This window comes from Miniopterus natalensis, chromosome 13, assembly GCF_054644295.1.
Source record: "Miniopterus natalensis isolate mMinNat1 chromosome 13, mMinNat1.hap1, whole genome shotgun sequence".
In the NCBI taxonomy this organism is placed as follows: Eukaryota; Metazoa; Chordata; class Mammalia; order Chiroptera; family Miniopteridae; genus Miniopterus; species Miniopterus natalensis.
Window position 1 is genome coordinate 24,480,409 of NC_142093.1, and position 23,578 is coordinate 24,503,986.

Genomic DNA, 23,578 nt, shown 5'->3' on the forward strand with positions numbered 1-23,578 from the left:
AAGCAATGGAAAAAAATCCTCGGTGAGGATTTAAAAAAATAATTGATTTTAGAGGGAGGGAGAGAGGCAGAGAGAGAGGGAGAGAGAAACATCTATGGGTTGCCTACCACACATGCCCCTACCAGGGACCCAAAACCTGAGTATGTGCTCTAACCGGGTATTGAATCAGCCACCTCTTGGTGTACAGGACAAAGCTCCAACCAACGAGCTACACTGGCTGAGACCTTTAAGTGACTCTCTTAGCAATGTTTAATCTATTTTCTGCATTATCAGATCATTCTAAGATGTGTAACTTCTTTACTTGTCTAACTCTTTAATAAAATTTGTGGGAGGCATCTGTCAACTTAAGAAATGTCCAAAACAAAAAACAAACAAAAAAAGAAATGTCCAAATCTTTAAGAATTTTTATGAGTTTATTTGAGCCAAACTGACGACAACTGCCAGGAAGCAAAATCTCAATGGATTGAGAAAATGCTCCAGAGAATGGCAGTCTTGCACTTTATCTCATACATTACAATCAAAGGAAGAGGCAGGCCTAAGGGGGTTACTTGAAATTCACTGGTGATAGATTAGGGAGGTGGCAGAAAGCAAAGCTGGGGAAATCTCTGGAATTGGATAAAAAGCAAAACAAATAGCCCTAGTCAGTTTGCCCAGTGGTTAGTGTCAGCCCTTGGACTGAAGGGTCTTGGGTTTGATTCCTGGTTAAGGGCACTTGATTCTTGGTCAAGGGCACGTACCTTGGTTGTGGGCTCCATCCCAGGCCCTTGGAAGGCAACCAATCAATGTGTCTCTCTCACATCCTTGTTTCTCTCTCTCTCCTCCTCCTTTCCACTCTTTCTAAAAAAAATTATTGGCCTGCCCGGGTGTGGCTCAGCGGTTGAACATTGACCTAGGACCCGGAGATCACCGTTCCATTCCCAATCAGGGAACATACCTGGGTTGCGGGCTCAATGACAACACTCTCATCATTGACGTTCTATCTCTCTCTCTACCTCTCCCTTCCTCTCTCTGAAATCAATAAAGATATATTTTTAAAAAGATTTTCCTTGGTTGACAATTAAAAACAACAACATGAAAGTAAAAAATATAAACACATACTTCTTTTACATAGATGGGTATAGGACAGTTAACAGACAATTAACACAAGAATAACAACATTGAGGGGCTCTCTGATCTCCTGCTCTGGTGGGATATTGTGCCCTGAGGGGTCTGGAAAAAGGAAATTATCTTGACCTTCCAAAGGTGCTTATCTAGATGCAAAAAGACAATAGACAGGCTCAGTGAAGGTAAAGATTGACATTTATCAGTACTGGCCCAGGACATGACTACCTGCCATGACCTGCTTTTAATTACAAAGCTTTAATTTCAGACCATCCTATGTGGTTACTTTCGATCTTTGAGTTTGTAAGGCCTTTATGCAGACCTCCCCAAAAGTTGTCAGGTTTAGTGTGTGGCCCTGTTTTTGTCCACACATCTAACAGCCTCCAAAATTTGTACCAAGGTTAGTATTGTTCTCATGAATGATGAGGGAAAAGGTCAGACAAGAAAAATTACTCGGTTACCCAGCAGGTAGGCTGAGATCAGGGCCCTGGTCCTGATCACCCCAAAGCACTGGTTGTCAACCCCTGGCCCATATACGCCAGTTATGGCCTCATTTCCTTTTTGTAAAACAGGAGTATCATATAAAGTTGAGCCAAATGAAATAGAATTTTTGTACTTCAAAAAAGGTTAAACAATGGCAATTTCACACAGTTCAACTTAATTCAAGGTTGTTGTGAGGCTTAAATAAAATGATATTAAGCCCTGGCAGGTGTGCTCAGTGGGTTGGGTGTCATCCTGTGCACGGAAAAGTTGCCAGCTTGATTCCTGGTAGGGAGGCAGCCAGTCAATGCTTTGCTCTCACATTGATGTTTCTCTCTCTCTCCTCCTCTCTAAAAATCAGCTAAAAAAATCTTAAAATGATGTTAAAGGAAGTATAACATTTGTTAATAACACAGGACTTCAGGAATAGCTTCACAGGATTTAAATCCCTACTCCATCACTTTCTAGCTGATCTTGGGCAAATTACTTAAGCCATCTGTGTCTCAGTTTCTTCAGTCATACGGTGGAGATATAATACAGGCCAACAATCCCTTACCTGTAATTCAGAAACCCAAAAACCTCTGAAAACCAAAAGTTTTGTGGCAAACTCATTTGATAGCAAATTTTGACCTGAGTTCACCTGAGGCTATTTATAATCTATAATGTTAAAAAGAAACAACAAGCCCAAAGTGCAAGCACTTGTGTTAAATTCCACTTCAGCAAACCAAGGCTTAATACTTAACAATCTAATTGCAATTTCAGCCTTCCCAGGAATGTAATCTTAACAAGCTAGTCTGGAGTTTCCTGGTCAGTAGAATAATGTGATCCTCCTAATAAACTCTATCGTCCCCTAAAGAAGTTGAATAATCCTCTTTCTCATTTATGACTTCCTTTCCCATTCCCTCTCTGCTGTTAAAAACCTTTCCCTTTCTGTAGCCCTCTGGAACGTTCTACTTGCTAGATGGGATGCTGCCCAACTTAGGAATCATTCCATAAAGCCAATGAAATTTTTAAAATTTACTTGGTCAATGCCCAGCCTGCGTGGCTCAGCAGTTGAGCATCGACCTATGATCCAGGAGATCACGGTTCGCTTCCCGGTCAGGGCACATGCCTGAGGTTGCAAGCCTGATCACCAAAAGGGCGTGTGCAGGAGGGAACTGATGAATGACTCTCATCATTGATGTTTCTCTCTCTCTCTCTCCCCTCTCTCTCTCTCTCCCCCTCTCCCTTTCTCTGAAATCAATAAATATATATTTTAAACAAAATTTACTCGGTTGAATTTTTAAATTTTTTTCCCATCACCATTTATCCCCCCATACCCTTTCCCACCCCCCGCAAATCACCACTACTTGTTGGATTTTTGTTAACAATATTTATCCCACTTAGTGTGAATAAACATGTTTTGCTGCAGAAACGTTTGATTTCTGAGCGTTGCCCAGACTCTCTGGGGGTGTCACATATCTATCCATGGAGGGGAGGGTACCTCTCAAATGTATCTGAACCAAACCTGACTAGCAAAAAACCCAACCAACCAACCAAAAATAAAATGTGGCACAACACAGCTTCCCCTAACAAAGCAAAGAGCTGATTTTACATAGGTTTTTGCCAAAATACAGCTGTTGCTGGTCTGGTTTCCTGAATTCTGGGTTCCACAGTTATTTACTTATAATTTGGAATTAGGGTCAAATTATTGTCAGTCTTCTAGTTTCTTTCTTGAATTTGGACTATAGGAACTTTTTTTTTTTTTTTTTTTTAATCCTCACCGGAGGATATTTTTTCCCATTGCTTTTCATAGAGTGGAAGCTCCTGGGGCGGGGATGGAGCCAGAACCCAGCAGGGGCCCTTCAGTCCGGGGCTGTGGGACCTTTTCATTCACACCCCGTTACTGTTCTAAAAATCTGAAAAATTCCTGCATCTGAGACACACATGGCCCAAAAGGTTCAGATAAAGCGCTGTGGACCTAAATATTTACCTCGTAGGCGGAGAGCCTTTCATTTATCTATGTGAGACGACTGGGTTACTGCGGGCGAGGAAAGCCAGCCAGCGGGTTTCTGTCACGCGCGTGAAGGACCTGCCACCAGCAGTCACCAGAAAGTATTTCCCAGGCGCCGAGCGCGCGGCGCTTTGAGACTGCAGCGCGAGCTAGAGATCTGACCTACTGCCGACACAAATCTGCGTCTTTCACTGTCCGGTCCCTCGGCAAACGGGCTCCAAGCGGAGGATCTTTCAAGCAGGCGCCGGCTGGAGGGCATTTCCCGGGCAGGGTCTGTCTCCGCGGCCCTCGGGCTCGCCCCCAGGGCCTCAGCCATTCCGGCCTCCGGCGGTGCGAAGACAGGGCCCGCGCTCGCAGCCGCGGGACCCCCGCTCCGGTCCAGAGGGCAGGCTTTCCGCCGCCCGCGGCCCCCCAGCCGCGCCCCGCCCCGCCCCGCTTCCGGCCCAGGTGTTCCGGCTCTGGCCGGCCCCCCGCGTCTGCGCGCCAGACCCCAGCCGTTCCCGCCTCCGGGCTGGGGCGGGGGGCTGCACAGACGGCGGCGGCCCGCGCGGCGCGCCGGCCCCTCCCCTCCCCACGTCGCCCGGCGCTCCGAGGGGGCGGGGCGGGCCGGGCGCACGTCACCGCCCCGCCGCCCGCGCACGCCGAGGCGCCTGCGGATTGGTGGCCGCGGCCAGAGTTCCTCCGGCGCGGCGCGCGCCTCCCCCCAGGTTTCCCGCCAGCAGGCGCCGCGCGGTCGGCGCTGTGCGGGTAGTCGCTCTGTCCGGGAGAGCGGTTGGGCCTCGCTGTCCGTCGCTATGTCGCGACAAAGCACGCTGTACAGCTTCTTCCCCAAGTCTCCAGCGGGGCTGAGTAATGCCAGCAAGGCCCCGGGCAAGGCCTCAGGTGAAGGCGGCGCTGCCGCTGCCACCGCGGCCTCCCCCTTCCCCAGCGGGGATGTGGCCTGGAGTGAGGACGAGCCTGGGCCTGGGCCTGGGCCTGGGCCCTTGGCGAGCTCCGCGTCCCCGCCTCAGCCGAGGAACCTCAACGGAGGGCTGCGGAGGTCGACAGCTCCTGCAGTCTCCTCCAGGTAGCGGGGTGTGGGGGGGCTCGAAGGCTGGGGCAGGGCGGCGGGACGCGCGGAGCCCGGAGAAGGGAGCTCGCCTGGAGGCGGGGGCTGCGGCCAGGCCCCGGGCTCGGGGGAGGTGGAGCTGCACACTTGGCTTGAAAGAATGTCGGGGCTGAGTTTGTGGCATTGGTGTAGATTGTAAACAAGGTGGGAGGAAATAGGCTGCAGGAGGGAGGGGGAGGGGAGACGCAGAGTTGGAAGAAAGAGGAGGCATTCCGCTAGGCTGGGGGGCTGGGTGGAGGAGAGGAAGCGCAAGCTGCTCGGGTTACGGGGGAGAATGGGGAGATGGAAGCACTGGGCATGGGTTGGAAAGAAAGCTTTGCACGCTCCTTTTCGGGGTGCATAGCCGGGACGGGGAGAGGGTGGTGCCTGCCCGGAGCGGGGGAGGGGTGGCGGGGAAAAAGGAATGCCTGCGGGAGGATGCACCCTGGCATCCTGGAGGGCATGGGTGCGCGGCGTCCAGCGAGTGGGTGCCAAGAGAAGGTTCGCCCTTCAAAGCTGGGGCAGTGAATCAGGGCCCCAGGAGACGTCCGGAGAACTCACTGGATGTTTGGACGTGAGGCTCCGGTGCCAAGGCGCTAAGGTAACAGGCCCGGGCCTGGGTTTTTGCGTTGTGAGAATTCGGAGTGGGTGGCCCCCTAGCTGAGGGCGCCGTAGGTGTGTCTCACGGCAGAACCGGGGGTCTGATTGGTCCCCGTGAGGATTGCGAGTGTAGGGGCGGGGCAGGGTTGGGGGGAGCAGAAAGTGCTGGGATCCACCTCGGTCATCCCGTGGGTAGATAGCATGTACACCAAAACAAGTGAAAAGTTGAAAATCTATTAATTTTTTTCTGTATCTTATTTTTTTCCATCACCATTTACCCCTCCACCCACCCTAGAATCTATTAATTTTGACACTCGTGGAAGTCTGTGTGGAGTTGAAGAAAATGTCATTTATGGGGCACCATAATTTTTTCGGAGTTGAGAGTGAGTCTCTAAATACTTGATCTGGCCCTGGGCAGCGATGTACCAACGAGATTGTGGTGAAGCCTGCCTGGAAGTGGACTGTTTTCTGGGCCGTTCAGTGTTAATCCAGGGCTTGGCTGCTCTTTGTCAGATAAAGGGTGACTTGAAAAGCTCACATTTATTGTATTCCAGGTATTGTTTAGGCATAAAGTGTAATGGTAGCCATTTGAAAGGATGAAGAAATAGAGGTTCAGAAGATACCATGTCAATGTAAGAAACATTCAAACCTATAGAGAAGTTTTGTGATTTTTTTTTTTTTTTTTTTTGAGCCAAACTGTCAACAATTGCGGAGAAACAAAATCTCAACAGATTGAGATAATGCTCCAGAGAAGGGCAGGTTTGCACTTTATTTCGTACAATCAGAAGAAGCGAGTTACGTGAAATCCATTGGTGATAGATAGGAAGGTGGAAGAAAGCAAAGTGGGGAAATTTCTGGGATTGGATAAAAAGTAAAATGATAGACACATACTTCTTTACATAGGTGGTTATAGGATAGTTAACAGTCAACAATGAACTCGGTAACAATGAGGGGATTTGTGGTTTCCACAGAGAGGTTCCTGTGCTTTGAGGGGCCGGGAAAAAGGAAAAGTACTTTGACATTCCTAAGATATATTCTTGTATATACAAAAAGACAATAGACAGGGTCGGTTAAGCTCAAGATTCACCTTTGTCAGGGAAGATGCTGGCCTAGGATATGACTACCCACCAAAAACTGCTTTTAGTTAATAAGTTTTAATTTCAGCCCATCCTTTGTGGCTACTGAGTTAGGTCTCTGAGTTTGTAAGGTTGCCTGCCATGCAGGCTTTCCCTGAGCTTGTCAGGTTATTATGTGGCCCCTTTTCTTCCACCAAAGAACTCCCAAGATCAGAGAGTTCATTAGTGGTCCTGAGTAGCTGACTTGAAATGTCCTGAGTTTTAGGTGTCCTACAGATTTTTCAAAGTCCAAGTGTAATTATAGTGTTACCCTCATTTAAGCAACCCTTTTAGGCAGTTTATATAGTTGTGTGAAGAGTAGCAGGATGTGCCTCCTCAGAATATGACTCTTTGGCATAAAAATTATTTTGAGCTGATTATTTTTGAGGAATATCAGGCATAAGAGAAACTGTAGAAGTTATTCTTCTGTAGAGGAAATTTACAAATCTCTTAATGGGGAAGGCACTGCCTTAAATCTGCGTAACAGCCTTACCCTTGTTAACTCTTCTGTTCTTGGTAACCTTCCTTAACTGCCCCTCCATCTTTCTTTTGTCTTTAACTGCAGGTGATAATTAAGGTGGTGATGGGCTGTCTCTGGGAGTTACTGAGTTTTCCTTAGTATCTTAAAAGCCTTACTTCCTTAGACTTTTGTTTGCTTTTCTCTTGTTAATCTTTTATTACAGGTTTCAGTCAAGAACTCAGAAAGGTAGAGGGAAACATATTTTTCCTCCTCTACGTATGCATCCTCCATAACAGACTATTTTTATGGTGAGAAGTACATGGTGTTAGTAATGTTTACTTGAACATGAAGTGATTCCTCCTGCATCCATGTTAAACAGACATTTATTGTAAGGTTGTGCTTTACATATTGAGTAGGGAGCATATGCTTTTTTTTCTTGCAAATTATAAGAAAGTTTATTTAGAAAGTTACAGAGGTAGAAGTGAGCCAGCTGGGCTTTATAAGCTCAGGAAACAAGTTACAGAAGCAGAAGAAGGACCCTTGGAGCTTATGAGAAAGGCAAAGGTAATGCACTTAGGGGGAAGGAGAGGAGGAAGGGAAAGGAAGAATAGTGAGAGAGCAAGCCTGCTATTTGTTTTTTGAGGTCTGACCTCAGGAGACCTGGGAAAGCATAAACAATGTGAAAACATAGCCTTACTTACATTTGACCTCTTACTATGGGGACCATTTCCAGGGTATTCAAGAAAGATGGGCATTTGATACTAGGCTTTAAAAATTTTTTTTAAAAATACTGATTTTAGAAGGAGAGAAGCATTGATTTGTTGTTGCACTTATTTATGCATTCATTGGTTGATTCTTTTTTTAAATATAGTTTATTGATTCCAGAGAGAGAGAGAGAGAGAGAAAGAGAAACATCAATGATGAGAGTCATTGATCAGCTGCCTCCTGGCTACCCGGGCATGTTCCCTGACTGGGAATTGAACCGGGATCTCCTGGATTATAGGTGGATCATAGGTCGATGCTCAACTGCTAAACCATGCCGTCCGGGCATTTGGTTGGTTCTTGTCTGTGCCCTGACTGGGGATCAAACTGACAACCTTGGTGTAGCTCGAAGCAACTGAGCTATCCGGCTGGGGCAGCGTGTGATTTTCTGATACCAGTGTGATAGGCTTTGTGGTTCAGTGGCTATCTGCCTGAGTTAAGGGAAAGCCTGCTTCACAGTAGGGATGTTTGTAAACAAATCAGTCCCTACAGTGATGCACAGTGATAAGGGTCTCGGTCTCCTGCAATTAATGGGTATGTTAGTAAGGAAGAAGCTGTGGTAAGAACTTTGAATTGTGCAGACAGCTTCCTGTTTGAAGATGACCTATGTGGTGAGCTTGACGGCAGTATTTATAAACTTGTACAGGTTGCTATAGATTTCTATAAACTGAGAGAAGACTTTATGTACTATCAAAGCCCTTGAGACAAGCACCAGCCGGTCATGCTCTGGTTTCTGTGCTCACATATTTTGAAGAAAGGAATACTTTAATTGCATGATTGGGTCTGAATAAGTTGGCCTCAGTTGACTAATAATCACTATTCTAAAATGTCTAAAATATTGTTTGTAATATACTTATTTTTTAGTATTCAGTGAAAACCTTTAAGTAGGCTTAGAAAGTCTGGTATATATAGTACTTGAGCAGGGTTTACTCAGCTTTGTGGCCTCTCTTTCACTGATTCTCTAGTCTGTTACCTAGATTCTTCCTCCCCCTCCCCTTTTCTCCTCTCTCTCAGGAAGCTTTCAGGGCTAAATCAGTTTTTGTGAAGATTGAATCTGTTTTGAGTCTGTAGGCATATACCCCCGTTATTTTGGGCACTTATCTGTTGACTTGAATTTTCCCATAAAACTAGATTTTTAGTAGCAGGTGGGTAGTAGTGTACCTAGATAGCTTTTGTAGTGTTTGGAATATAAAGGAGCTTAATTGGAGAGTACAAGCAAAGTCTAATGAGGTAATATTTAATATGATTAGCAAGTTACATAGTGGACATGCTTGGTATTTTATTAATACTGTGGGTTAGATTCACTTCCTGATATATACCATATAGTAGTATAGGTATGATTTGTAATTTGAAGAGCAATGTATATTGAATCTATACCTTTTTCCTGCCATCAGTTTTCTAGCAGAATTTTGCCATAGTTTTTAAGCTTTGAAAGTTTCTGAGAAAATTTCTCACCCTAATACCAGAATTTATTATATTTGTGTTTTTCTTATGCCTTATGTATTGTGATATTTGCTTATTGTTTAAAAAAATAGCTTGAAAAGGTGATTTTAAAAAATCATTAAGTCTAGAATTTCTATGCTTGAATATTAATGCCAGAAGACTTCAGAGGAGTTGCAACAATACCTTCCTTGGAACTATTTATTTGTAGGTAATTACCTTTAATGAAATTTTACCAGATATATTAACCAAGTTATTTATTTCCTTTTGGCAACAGCTCTTGTGACTTCTCACCAGGTGATTTGGTTTGGGCCAAGTTGGAGGGTTACCCCTGGTGGCCTTGCCTGGTTTACAACCACCCTTTCGATGGAACATTCATCCGTGAGAAAGGGAAGTCTGCCCGAGTTCACGTACAGTTTTTTGATGACAGCCCAACAAGGGGCTGGGTTAGCAGAAGGCTATTAAAGCCATATACAGGTAAGAGAGTCACTTTAAAAGTGTGTGTGTGTGTGTGTATGTGTGTATGAGAATGACAGAGCCCGCGCACGTGAAGTATCAGTGTCTCCCATACAGTGAAATTAAGTGTATTTTACTTCAATAAATTGCAGGACTGATGGGGTGAAAGCTTTAGCATGGGAAAAGGATAATGGGTAAGGAGGACCAGATGCATCTGGTCTTCAGCTAGTTTGTGTGGAGTGGAATTTTTGTGTCTTTTGAGTAACTTACAGCAATATCATGCCCTTAAAGGAAAGACGATTTCATAATTGGATCTCATGATTTGGACCAAAATATCAAATTTAGACATGAAAAGGGTAAATTAAACTGTGCCCATCTTTTTAAAGGATCAAAAAGAAATGCAATTTAATCAGGATACATAGCATATAGATCAATGGCATTTTCTAGGACAATTGGAGATGTATGCTTACCTGGCCTTCAAAATCCTCACCTATGCCCTGACCGGGTAGCTCAGTTGGTTAGGGCATCATCCCAGTGTACCAAGGTTGCTGGTTCAATCCCTGATCAGGGCACATATATATGCATTCATTGGTTGTTTCATATAAGTGGAACAACAAATCGTATTTCTCTATCTCTCCCCCCTCGCCTCCTTCTCCCCCCCCCCCCCGTTTCAATTAAAGAAAAAGTTTAAAAAAAATCCTCACCTATGAGCACATTTGAGTTCATTTTTGTATCAAAATTCTGGAACTTTAACTTTCTCTTCCCAGGTCCAGCCGTATTTATCACAGATACTAGCAGACTACAGTAATGTGTGTAGCTTCACTTCGGTTAATTTCGTGCACCTTGTCAGTCTCTTGAAATCTATAGTGCATGCACAGTATGATTGCATAATACAGTGACTATACACTCAAGCATCAACAAGCCCTTATCCCTTATCCTCAGACTTTCCAAGCTAGGACTTTTTCTTTTTTTCAATTGATTTTTAGAGAGAGGAGGGAGAGAGAAAAACAGATGTGAGAGATCGATTGGTCGCCTCTTGCATACGCCCCAACTGGGGCTTGAACTTGCAACCTGGGTATGTGCCCCAACTGGGAATCGGACCCACTACCTTTGATGTACAACCAACTGAGCCATAGTGGCCAGGGCCAAAGTAATTTACTTCTGATACTGTTTACTCATAAAATCAGTTGGACCCAGTGATGAATGAGGTCTTTTTCCAGGAGTAATTTTGAGATTCTAAACACAGCTTTGGCATATGACTTTAAAAAGAGATAAAAGTTTCCATTTATGTTGTCATTATTTGCTAAAGTTACCCTGTGCACAAAGCTCTTTGCCTTTTAAATTTCCAAATTGTTGTAAAACCTGAATAAATCAGCAGAGAATTGTGGATTAAAAAAAGGCCTTTTGGGGGCTGGAGGCAGTCCTTAGAATTATATAGTAGAGGTTTGCAGTGATGTCATTAGATAGGTTTAGGGTAAGTACAACTGCAGTAGGCACTTTGGGAAAAGTTCAGATCCCCTTTCCAAGTGAATTTGATTATTGCATTTTGTAGCTTTGGTGCTTTTTAGAGAAATGGGAAATTATAGCTTTATTTTAGGCAGCTCATAAAAGTTGCTAAATCCATGGAAATTTAGGATGTCCTATTAGTTTTAGTATACAGAAAAGGAAATAATGTGAAGTTTGGCTGTCTTAAATTTAGACTCAGGTTTGTTTTCCAATTGCAGTTATATTTGAGCAGAAGGAAACAGACATTCCTAGTTATGACTCCTGGGAAAGAACTAAATAATTTTGTACCATTAGATTAGTGATATTCTGCATCTAACCTTGCTCAGTGGATAGAAGTGTCATATAATATTACAGCTTTTTAAAATGAAACATGAAGAATTTTACTTTAAAGCAGAGCTACTGTTTTGAAAAAAATTAACACATTTAAAATCTGAACATTTAAAATCTGAACTGGGTTGCCTTCCCAAAATGTTAGGGTCCCTTACATTATGGTTATTTTAAAATATATCCTTACTGCCTTGGAGACAAACTTATTTTTATTCATTTAAATTTTTTATTATTTTTTTAATATATATTTTATTGATTTCAGAGAGAGGAAAGGACGAGGAGGGAGAGAGATAGAAACACCAATGATGAGAGAGTCATTGATTGGCTGCCTTACGCATGCTCCCTACTGGGAATCGAGCCCGCAACCCAGGCATGTGCCCTGACCGGGAATCAAACCTCAATCTCCTGGATCGTAGGTCGATGCTCAACCACTGAGCCACGCCTGGCTGGGTGACAAACTTATTTTTAATATTATAGCTTCACTTAACTGATTGTGTGTAGTCTTTGCCTTCCCAAAGTAATATTTTTTTAAAAAAGAGTCTCAAGACAAACCTCTTGACGTCTCATGCCTCACCTGAAGAGGTATGCCTTACCTGTTTGGTTAGGCTACAGTTCCGGGTCATCAGAAGAGAGACTAAGTGGTCCTGGGTGATACAAGTTCAAGGAAGTAAAATAGGTAATTTCAGTTTCATAGTAGTTTTACCCTGAAGATTCCTTCCTTGTGGGCTTTATTGATCTATCTATATTAATGAAAAATAACGGTATATTAAAAATTATACTTGATTGTTGTCATTCTTGTTCATTTGGGCAAGTGTTGGTTGAACCAGCTATCCAGCCAACAGTTCTTATTTATAAATATATATTTTTAGGTTCAAAATCAAAGGAAGCCCAGAAAGGAGGTCATTTTTACAGTGGAAAACCTGAAATACTCAGAGCAATGCAACGTGCAGATGAAGCCTTGAATAAAGACAAGATTAAGAGGCTTGAATTGGCAGTGTGTGATGAGCCCTCAGAACCAGAGGAGGAAGAAGTGGAGGTGAGACATTGCAAACAGTTATTTCTGCTAGGAGAGTGATGGAAAAGGGGGGTGGAGGGCATATTAAAATGATACTCTCTCGTTTTACATCCGTATATACTTTAGTACTTATGCATATATACTTCTGTACTTCCCTGAATTGTAGGTTAAGTTAGATTTACATAGAGTCCTGCGGCCTAGCACCCTGTTTTCTTTAAGTTCTCAAGCCTGCTGGAAGACACATGCTATAGTGGTAACAAGTAGAGATGGTAAGGCCATAGTGTTAAAATTGGTCATGGTGTCTGATAGTAAGCTTAGGAAATTAATTTTCCATTTATATGTTCTAGTACTGTTTTAAAATTGATTTCAGAGAGGAAAGGAGAGCAAGAGAAACATCAGTGATGAGAGAATCATTGATTGGCTGCCTCCTGCACACCCCCTCCTGGGGATTGAGCCCAAAGCCTGGGCATGTGCCCTTACTGGGAATCAAACCATGACCTCCTGGTTCATGGGTTGACCCTCAATCACTGAGCCACACCAGCTGGGCTCCTCTAATACTTTTTGTTCTATTTTGGATTAAAAAGTATAGAGGTTGAATAACCTTGAAATACAACCTTGCTTTCAAATGTCAATGGTCACTATTTGAGTGAATTAAATCCTGTTAAAATGAACAAATAGTTTGTTCATGTAAAACAAACAATTTGTTCATTTAAAACATTTTTAAATTTTATTTATTATATCTTGATTTCCGAGAGAGGAAAGGAGAGGGAGAGAGAGAGAGAGAGAGAAACATCAATGATGAGAGAGTCATTGATCGAGCCCGCAGCCTGGGCATGTGCCCTCACCAGGAATCGAACCCCGATCGCCTGGATCCTAGGTCAACGCTCAACGGCTGAGCCACGCCTGGCTGGGCAAAACATTTTCTTATTTAGTTAATGAGATATGTGCTAAAAAGAAAAGATGCATCTATAAGTTTTATTTTTACTTTTTATTCTATTGTCTTATAGATGGGGGAATATGTGAATTAACATAATGAGTATTTTAGGAGAAATGAAAGAAAAGTTTTTAATTTTGAAGTTGAGTCCAGGGGGTCATAACATTAACCAGATTTAGAACTGGATGGTAACTACAGATATCATTTAGCCGTACACATGTGAATAGAGATCCATGGTAAGTAGATGTGCCTTGCCTAAGAAGATACAGTTGGTTTGTGGAAGATTAAGGACCAGAATCGGTATAGATTACTTGTTGCTTTATTATACTAAAAAATATATAAAACGGGCCCAGTGGTTGGAGATTTGTCCCATACACCAAAAGGGTTGTGGGTTTGATTCCTGGTCTGGGTGTGTAGGTAACCAATCGATGTCTTTCTCTCTCTCCCCTTTCCTCTCTCTGAACATATCCTTGGGTGAGGATTGAAAAAGAAAAAATATATATATAATGCTAAATAACCTTCATAATACATTTATCTGTAGAAGAGAGGTAACCCTGGAAGATAACAGAAGGAGATTTAAAGATTTTATTTCTACAGCTATGACTTATATCACTTATGGGTATTTGTGATACATATGGTCATGCTACGTCACTGTTGTATAAGATAGAACTGTCATGACAGAATCACTTAATCTTATAGTGTGATATTTGTTTTAATGTTAGATGAAACTGAAATTGATACTCCTTGAGAAAGGAAATTGTTTTCATTTTTGAAGGTTGGTTTTTCTCTTGGTATATGAAGTTGAAATGTACTGAGGTTCTCCACAGCAGTATTGCACTTTTCCAAATTTTGCTTTGTTTTTAAGTGCTCTTTCCTTGCCTGCCAGGTAGGTGCAACTTACGCATCAGATAAGAGTGAAGAAGATAATGAAATTGAGAGTGAAGAGGAAGTTCGGCCTAAGGTGCAAGGATCTCGGAGAAGTAGCCGCCAAATTAAAAAACGGAGAGTCATATCAGACTCTGAGAGCGACATTGGTGGCTCTGATGTAGAATTCAAGCCAGACGCTAAGGAGGAAGGAAGCAGTGATGAAATAAGTAGTGGAGTGGGGGATAGTGACAGTGAAGGCCTTCACAGCTCTGTCAAAGTTGCTCCGAAGAGGAAGAGAATGGTGACTGGCAATGGCTCTCTCAAAAGGAAAAGTTCAAGGAAGGAAATGCCCCCAGTCAAAAAACGAGCAACTGGCATTTCATCAGAAACCAGGAGTACTTTGTGTGCTTTCTCTGCCCCGCAAAGTTCCGAATCCCAAGCCCACATTAGTGGAGGATGTGATGATAGCAGTCGCCCCACTGTCTGGTATCACGAAACTTTAGAATGGCTTAAGGAGGAAAAAAGACGAGATGTGCACAGGAGGCGACCCGATCATCCAGATTTTGATGCATCTACACTGTATGTCCCTGAGGATTTCCTTAATTCCTGTACTCCTGGGATGAGGAAGTGGTGGCAGATTAAATCTCAGAACTTTGATCTTGTCATATTTTATAAGGTGGGGAAGTTTTATGAGCTGTACCACATGGATGCTCTTATTGGAGTCAGTGAACTAGGGCTGGTATTCATGAAAGGCAACTGGGCCCATTCTGGTTTCCCTGAAATTGCATTTGGCAGATACTCAGATTCTCTGGTCCAGAAGGGCTATAAAGTAGCACGAGTGGAACAGACTGAGACCCCAGAAATGATGGAGGCAAGATGCCGAAAGATGGCACATATATCTAAGCATGATAGAGTGGTGAGGAGGGAGATTTGTAGGGTCATTACCAAGGGTACACAGACGTACAGTGTGTTGGAAGGTGACCCCTCTGAGAACTACAGTAAGTATCTTCTTAGCCTCAAAGAAAAAGAGGAAGAGACTTCTGGCCACACTCGAGTGTATGGTGTATGCTTTGTTGATGCTTCACTGGGAAAGTTTTTCATAGGTCAGTTTTCAGATGATCGCCATTGTTCCAGGTTTAGGACTCTGGTGGCACATTACCCTCCAGTCCAAGTCTTGTTTGAGAAAGGAAATCTCTCAACAGAAACTAAGATGATTCTGAAGGGCTCATTATCCTCTTCTCTTCAGGAAGGTCTGATACCAGGCTCCCAGTTTTGGGATGCAGCCAAAACTTTGAGAACTCTGCTTGAAGAAGGATATTTTACAGAAAAGTTAAATGAGAACAATGGGGTGATGTTACCCCAAGTGCTTAAAGGTATGACTTCAGAGGCTGATTCTATTGGGTTGACACCAGGAGAGAAGAGTGAATTGGCCCTCTCTGCTCTAGGTGGTTGTGTCTTCTACCTCAAAAAATGCCTTATTGATCAGGAGCTTTTATCAATGGCTAATTTTGAAGAATATATTCCCTTGGATTCTGACATGGTCAGTGCTACAAGACCTGGTGCTGTTTTTTCTAAAGCCAATCAACGAATGGTGCTAGATTCTGTGACACTGAACAACTTGGAGATTTTTCTGAATGGAACAAATGGTTCTACCGAAGGTACCCTACTAGAGAAGATTGATACTTGCCATACTCCTTTTGGGAAGCGGCTCCTTAAGCAGTGGCTATGTGCCCCACTGTGTAACCCTTTTGCTATCAATGATCGTCTAGATGCTATCGAAGATCTAATGGTTGTGCCTGACAAAATCACTGAGGTTGTAGATCTTCTAAAGAAGCTCCCAGACCTTGAGAGACTACTGAGTAAAATTCATAATGTTGGGTCTCCCTTGAGGAGCCAGAAACATCCAGATAGCAGGGCTATAATGTATGAAGAAACTACATACAGCAAAAAAAAGATTATTGATTTTCTCTCTGCTCTGGAAGGATTTAAAGCAATATGTAAAATTATAGGCATTATGGAAGAAGTCATCGATGACTTTAAGTCTAAAATTCTTAAGCAGGTCATTACTCTGCAGACTAAAAATTCTGAAGGTCATTTTCCTGATTTAACTATAGAACTGAACCGATGGGATACAGCCTTTGACCATGAAAAGGCTCGAAAGACTGGAGTGATTACTCCCAAAGCAGGATTTGACTCTGATTATGACCAGGCTCTTGCTGACATAAAAGAAAATGAGCAAAGCCTCTTGGAATATTTAGAGAAACAGCGCAGTCGAATTGGCTGTAGAACCATAGTCTATTGGGGGATTGGTAGGAACCGTTACCAGTTGGAAATTCCAGAGAATTTCATCACCCATAATTTGCCAGAAGAATATGAGTTGAAATCCACTAAGAAGGGCTGTAAACGATACTGGACCAAAACTATTGAGAAGAAGCTGGCTAATCTGATAAATGCGGAAGAACGGAGAGATGTATCCTTGAAGGACTGCATGCGGCGACTATTCTATAACTTCGATAAAAATTACAAGAACTGGCAGGCTGCTGTAGAGTGCATCGCAGTGTTGGGTAAGACTTTCAACAAGCTTGCTTCTAAGGCTTTGGTTAGTAATGTCTTGAGTCCCAGTTGTGCATTGAAATTTAAGTCCATTGGAGAGTGCCCCTAAAACACAAGTAACAAGGTCATATATTTGACAAGTATAAAATGTACTTGCCTTCTCACTAGGCAAAATGACTAGGTTGCCCCTAGTTATGTTGTTCATTGGAAACTTATTAAATAATTGTATAAAAGATAAAAGTACTTTTAATGAGACAATTTCCTTTCTAAAACTTTTTAAAAATACGTTTTTACGGATTTTAGAGAGAGGGAGAGAGAGAAACAGCTGCCTCCTTCATGGCCCCTACTGAGGATCAAGCCTGCAACCTGGGCATGTGTCCCTAAACCAGGGGCCTCGGTGCACAGGATGACACCCAACCAAATGAGCCACGCTGACTGAGGCTGAGGCAGTTTTCAATTTTTAGTTTTTGATGAATACTGTTCCTATTTTTTGTTACACTAATTTAAAACTATCCCTTTACTCATCACTTAATTTTAGTTTTTTCGTAACTTCTTTGTATTTCAGTGAATCTATTCCAAAAGATTTTAATCTTCCCTTTTTCTCTTAGCCCAAATTGTCACTTTCTTTCCTAAAATTGATTTCTAAGATCCCTGGGTTTTGTATTATTTTATAACCTTTTCAGCTTCATAAATTTTTCTTTTATATTTCATGGCCAACTTATTTGGAGCCTTTGCTGTTTTACAGTTTAGGTTTTTTGTGTTTTAAAAATATAGCTACCACAGTTTACCCAAATTTGTAACATAATTGTGATCTGAACCCAACTGTCTCAGGAATAGAATAATATCTTTTTGTTTTTATTTTTGAAATTGATTTTGAGAGCAAGAGGGAGAGGAAGAGAGAGAGAGAGACAGACAGAGACAGAGACACATTTATAGGCTGCTTCCTGCACGCCCCCTACTGGGGAACGAGCCTCAATCTGGGCATGTGCCCTGACCAGGAATTCAACCGTGACCTCCGGGTTCCTAGGTCGATGCTCAACCACTGAGCCATGCTGGCTGGGCCAGTATCTTTTTGTATTGTGTGTGCCAGGTTTTTCTTTAAGCCAATACAGTTTCAAACAGTTTGGTGGGTATATTAAAATCCTCCCTTGCCCTGGTCAGTATGACACTCGGTTGCAGTGTCATCCTATGCACTGAAGAATCAAGGGTTTTCTTCCTGGTCAGGGCAATGTACCCAGATTGTGGGTTTGATCCCTGGTCAGTGCATGTGTGGGAGGCAGCCAGTTGATGTCTTTCTCCCTCGTTCTAAAATCAATTAAAAATAATCCTCAGTACAGGTCTTCAAATTGGTGAATTATTTTTCCTTTTAACGATTGTACCTATTGTGAGAATGTTCTGCTTCTCCCAAAAGTGATATTCAGCTTTAGAATTGTAAAGTTTATAATGAAGCCACATTAATGACTCAATTACAGTTAATGAAAACACTGTATTGTGCAGTTAGTGATAGTGTCACTAACTAGAATGCCTATTGTTTCTGTTTAAGCAGGAAGTAGAACATACCACCTCCACTGAAAAAGCAGTTTTGGAAAACATTTTATAGAAGTTGGGTTTCTGATTATCAAAAACCCTCAAAAACAATGAACCTTACTTTGACTCTCTCTTTAACAGATGTCTTATTGTGCCTGGCTAACTATAGTCGAGGGGGCGATGGTCCGATGTGTCGTCCAGTAATTCTATTACCAAAAGACGACACTGCCGTCTTCTTAGACCTTAAAGGGTCACGCCATCCCTGCATTACGAAGACTTTTTTTGGAGATGACTTTATTCCTAATGACATTCTAATAGGCTGTGAGGAGGAGGAGGAAGAAAATGGCAAAGCTTATTGTGTGCTTGTTACTGGACCTAATATGGGGGGCAAGTCTACACTCATGAGACAGGTAAACTGACTGTTAAGGTTTTGTTAAACTTACAAATGACTTTCTGTAAGAATGAATGTAGTACATATTTAGGCTGTTTTCAAATAGCATTACATAGAATTCAATCAGTAACTTAAGGGACCGAAGAGAACTCCTTGTGTTACAAAATTGAGAATTGTATATATATTTTTAATATATCTTTATTGATTTCAGAGAGAGAGGAAAGGAGAGGGAGAGAGACAGAAACATCAATGATGAGTCATTGGGGATCGAGCCCGCAGCCCGGGCATGTGCCCTGACTGGGAATCGAACGTCAATCTCCTGGATCTTAGGTCGATGCTCAACCACTGAGCCACGCCCACACGGGCGAGAATTGTATTATCATCAAGTAACTGATGTTAAGGAAAGAATATATTAAAAAGAAGAGGGAGATTATGATTTCTTTATAAGTTTTTTGACTTGAATTAATTTCCTCTGAAGGTAGATGAATGAAAATTATACAAATGTTGCAGGTTTGTCCTTGTTAGACAGTTAGACTCATTTGTAGGAAGCTTTACTTACAAAAGAACCATGGCAGGCTTATTCACACAGAAAAGCAAATAAAATTTGTGACCTCTAGTAACTGTTGTGAACTTTTAGGGAAGACAGTATATGTTTGTCCTTACACCAGAGATTGACCTACATATTGACATATTTTTAAAGGGTTGTAGAAAAAAAATAGTATATGACAAAGACATTGAGCCCATGACAGAAATGTTTGTTGACCTTCTTGTTTTCCTGTACTGTATTATACTTTTGTTCACCAGATTTGCTCACTAGAGGCAGTATAGTGTATAGTGGTTTTCAACCTTAAAAAAATTTGGAAAGCTTCATGAATTTGCATGTTATCTTTGTGCAAGGACCATGCTAATCTCTGTATTGTTCCAATTTTAGTATCTTGCTGAAGCAAGCACTTTATTTTTAATCAAAGTCAAAGTCAAATCACTTAGGGAGCTCAACAAAAATGTACAGGGAGTGCCTGGCTGGGGGCTGGGTGTGGCTCAGTGGTTGAGCATCGACCTGGGATCCAGGAGATCGGGGTTTGATTCCCGGTCAGGGCACATGCCCAGGTTGCGGGCTGCAGCCGATCAATGACTCTCATCATTGATCTCTCTCTCTCTCTCCCTCTCCCCCTCTCTCCCCCTCCCTCTCTCTGAAATCAGTATTAAGATATTTTTTTAAAAAAATGTACAGGGAGGACTCCATCCTCCGAAAGGAATCCATTTGGTTTAGAATTGGTTCTAGCATGTTTAAAAGAACTCCCAAGTGATTTGACTAGTGTCCTGCTCTGAGATGTTAAAGCCAGTTAAGGCCCTAAGCCTCTTGCCTTCTAAGCCTCACTTTTCTTACTTAGGATTGTGAAGGTTTTTCTTTTACAGTGTCTGACTCTTCCTACATAATGGTTTTTAGGAAAGATTAATGTTTAGCTTGTCGTATTGTCTGTCTTCTGTGTATATATAGATATGTCTAAATGTGTCTTTCAACATTTATATGATATTCTTGAGTACCAGTCATAAAAGACCTTTTCCTCCCTCATTCACAGGCCGGCCTATTAGCTGTAATGGCCCAGATGGGTTGTTATGTACCTGCTGAGGTGTGTAGGCTCACACCAATTGATAGAATATTTACTAGACTTGGTGCCTCAGACAGAATAATGTCAGGTGAGGTTTTTTTTTTCCCTGTATAAGGCTTTATTTGATGTTTGATTTTGTGTGTGTGTGTACGTGTTGTATGTGAAGCAGAAAGCTTTCAGGCATTTGAAAACATTATTCATTTATTAGAATACTGTAAGTAATCTCTTAATGAGATTTAACCTTTAGTACCACTGAGCAGCTCATGATAAATTCAAGTAACACGAATCTAAAAGATGAATTTACTGTTGCAATAGGATTCTTAAAATGATCACCCATTTGTGATTTTTTTTTTTCTTTTTAAGGTGAAAGTACATTTTTTGTTGAATTGAGTGAAACTGCCAGTATACTTACACATGCAACAGCACATTCTCTGGTGCTTGTGGATGAATTAGGTAAGACATTAAAATTTCCAATGGAAGGCTATCTTTAAGACATCTTAAAGAAGAATATGAATGGACTCACCTTGTGTCATAGACCCACAGTTGGAGATAACGTGAAAGTCTTTATTAAATTTCTTAATCCTATTTAAATTTAGTTGCTGTAATATGGGGATAATGAGACTGTTGAAGGAGAACAGGAAGTTTCTGAAGATCAGTGGTACTTTAGCAGTACTCTTTTTCTTTTTTTAAATATATCTTTATTGATTTCAGAGAGAGGAAAGGAGAGGGAGAGAGAGAGACAGAAACATCAATGATGAGAGAGTCATTGATTGAGCCTGAAACCCAGGCATGTGCCCTGACCGGGAATCGAACCCCGATCGCCTGGATCCCAGGTCGATGCTCAACCGCTGAGCCATGCCCGGCCGGGCTTTAGCAGTACTCTTAAAAAAAGAAATGCGCCCGGCTTGGCGTGGCTCAGCGGTTAAGCATCGGCCTAGGATCCAGGATATGATGGCTCGATTCCCGGTCAGGGCACATGCCCAGGTTTCGGGCCCCAGCGGCGTGCAGGAGGCAGCGGATCACTGACTCATCACTGATGTTTCTCTCTCTCCCCCTCTCCCTTCATCTCTGGGGGAAAAAAAAAAAAAAAATGCACCCCACTCCAAGGGTTAAGCCATCTGTTTAGGGCTAAACAGGTCCTAAACACAGAATACTTTTAACTGATGTTACTGTTGTTTCCTGTTTTTGTGGTGGTGGTAGGTTTTTTTTGCTTTCCTTTGTGAGGTACACCCTTTTTTGGGATATATGCAATTTATGCATGTTTTACTTTCACAGGAAGAGGTACTGCAACATTTGATGGGACAGCAATAGCAAGTGCAGTTGTTAAAGAACTTGCTGAGAATATAAAGTGTCGTACATTGTTTTCTACCCACTACCATTCATTAGTTGAAGATTATTCTCAAAATGTTGCAGTGCGTTTAGGACACATGGTATGTGCAGATTGCTTATTCAGAAGTTTTGAGAGAATCAGATTGGATACTTCCATTGCCAGCATATGAATATATTTCTCATTTTTAGGCATGTATGGTAGAAAATGAATGTGAAGATCCCAGTCAAGAGACTATTACCTTCCTTTATAAATTCATTAAGGGAGCTTGTCCTAAAAGCTATGGCTTTAATGCAGCAAGGCTTGCCAATCTTCCAGAGGAGGTTATTCAGAAGGGACACAGAAAAGCAAGAGAATTTGAGAAGATGACTCATTCACTACGATTATTTCGGTAATTATAATCGGGTATAATTTTGCCATGCAGCTGACCTTATTAAAACAGTAAAGAGGGATGGATGATGCGCTGTGAAAAATGAACTAAAACTTTTTTTTTTTTTTTAATTTTAAGGGAAGTTTGCCTGGCTAGTGAAAGGTCGACTATAGATGCTGAAGCTGTCCATAAGTTGCTGACTTTGATTGAGGAATTATAGACATCAGAAGCTTTGAGTTAACTTTTTTGACAAAGGTGGTAAATTCAGACAACATTATGATCTAATAAACTTTATTTTTTAAAAATGACCATTTTTCCATTTTCTTTCTAGGAAATTAAACCCTTTTAATTCTTACCTACCTTCTACATAATGGTTATTGAATACTTCACAATATATTAAGTCTAGATGTTATGGTACATGCATACACTTTCAGGCTGTTTATACCCACTGTCACCAATACACATAAATGGGGAGGGAAGCTATGAAACTGTATAGGGCGTATATATACTTGTCTCAGCTTAATGCAGGAAATTGTCTTAATTTCCAGCAGTTTGTCTAAACTGTTCAAAAAAAAACTATGAACAGAGTTCAAATACAGGACTGTTTTGAAGAGACTTTCTAAAGTGTACTTTAAAACATAGTAGTTTTTACCTTTCACAAAACTGAGTTACAAGAATACTTTTGTTTTACAGTGCATCCCTTCCTAGGAAGTCTCATTAAAACACTCACTTTTCTAGGGGTGATTCTGAATGCTGCACAGGGAAGGGAAGGAAATAATAGTCTTAACTTTTCTTAAAGGATACCAGAAACATTGCTGGATATAATTTAAGATTAGTGTTTTCTCTTTCATAGAAAGAACGTACATACTGGGACATGAGTACAGTTACAGCAAGTCTAGGTGTGCTAACAAAACAGGGCACATTCAAGTACAATAAGATTTTGCTTGAAATTAAAAAACAAACTACATGAGATTAAAGCATTAAAATCATATTTCTCAATCTGAATACATGTTTAAAAAAATCAAAAAGAAACGCAGAAGTGCTAGCTCACATTTTTTACCATATTACAAAAAGCAATTGGTACCCATGTCCATAACGGCAGCAACAAAGCTGCTTGTCTATTGAAGAGTACTACTGCAAATTGGACTGCATTCAATGCTAGTTGTAAAAACACCAGCTTTTTTTCAGAAGTTGGTATCTGTACAAAATTGCAGCTTATTTTCTTCACTTCTGTCCCTTCAAAAGTCTTTACACAGTAATGCTAAAACACCCAGCTTTGAGATCCTGAGTCAATATATTGCCACTTTCTTTTTGGTAGCTTGAGCTTCATAGTGTCAACTGACCTCGTGTATCCATTTTTAATACAGTCTCTTCCTGTAGCATGGGCAAGTATTAAATCTTCTTCCAAAAATGTTTTAAGTTATGATGTTAGAATGGCAGAACCTTTTCTTTAGGGAAGGAATTCAGTTGTGCTGCAATGTATTAGATTCTATAGGTGGAGCAGAGTCATATAGTGTATCTGTATCATGTGTAGGCTCACCGGCTAATGTACAAGGATTAGACAGTGTTCCAGCACCACAGTCACAGAAAAACCTAAAGCAAAATGAAAACCCAAAAATTAGAGAGGGGGTGATAATTGGGTAACAGAACAGGCAAG

The 23,578-nt window shown here is 41.7% G+C and overlaps 2 protein-coding genes and 1 pseudogene across 3 annotated transcripts in view; 1 reads left to right on the forward strand and 2 right to left on the reverse strand.

The window, feature by feature from the left end:
* The first annotated feature begins 4,306 nt into the window (after nt 1-4,306).
* Nucleotides 4,307-22,229, forward strand: MSH6 (mutS homolog 6). Of its 2 annotated transcripts, none has more exons than XM_016222148.2 (10): nt 4,307-4,640; nt 9,316-9,515; nt 12,197-12,363; nt 14,163-16,707; nt 18,365-18,633; nt 20,195-20,312; nt 20,588-20,677; nt 21,500-21,654; nt 21,743-21,942; nt 22,060-22,229. In XM_016222148.2, the coding sequence occupies exons 1-10, from the start codon at nt 4,369-4,371 to the stop codon at nt 22,139-22,141; spliced, it is 4,098 nt and encodes a 1,365-aa protein (XP_016077634.2). In that variant the 5' UTR covers nt 4,307-4,368; the 3' UTR covers nt 22,142-22,229. The 2 variants fall into 2 exon arrangements, with proteins under 2 accessions (XP_016077634.2, XP_087679662.1); XM_087823536.1 differs by having other exon boundaries at nt 4,344-4,629.
* LOC148091630 (U6 spliceosomal RNA) lies at nt 19,466-19,562 on the reverse strand (annotated as a pseudogene).
* Nucleotides 22,196-23,578, reverse strand: part of FBXO11 (F-box protein 11) — a 78,048-nt gene continuing 76,665 nt past the window's right edge. The window contains exon 23 of the mRNA XM_087823537.1: nt 22,196-23,514. Coding sequence (XP_087679663.1) covers nt 23,385-23,514 — 130 coding nt within the window. The 3' untranslated portion in view covers nt 22,196-23,384. The remainder of the gene's footprint in view (nt 23,515-23,578) is intronic.

What these genes read in the sequence shown, in the direction of transcription:
- MSH6 (XM_016222148.2), top strand. Translation starts at nt 4,369, where the DNA reads ATGTCGCGACAAAGCACGCTGTACAGCTTCTTCCCCAAGTCTCCAGCG. An exon ending in CAGAGGAGGAAGAAGTGGAG is followed by an intron (nt 12,364 to 14,162) that starts GTGAGACATTGC and finishes CTTGCCTGCCAG; the next exon opens with GTAGGTGCAACTTACGCATC. An exon ending in AGAGTGCATCGCAGTGTTGG is followed by an intron (nt 16,708 to 18,364) that starts GTAAGACTTTCA and finishes TCTCTTTAACAG; the next exon opens with ATGTCTTATTGTGCCTGGCT.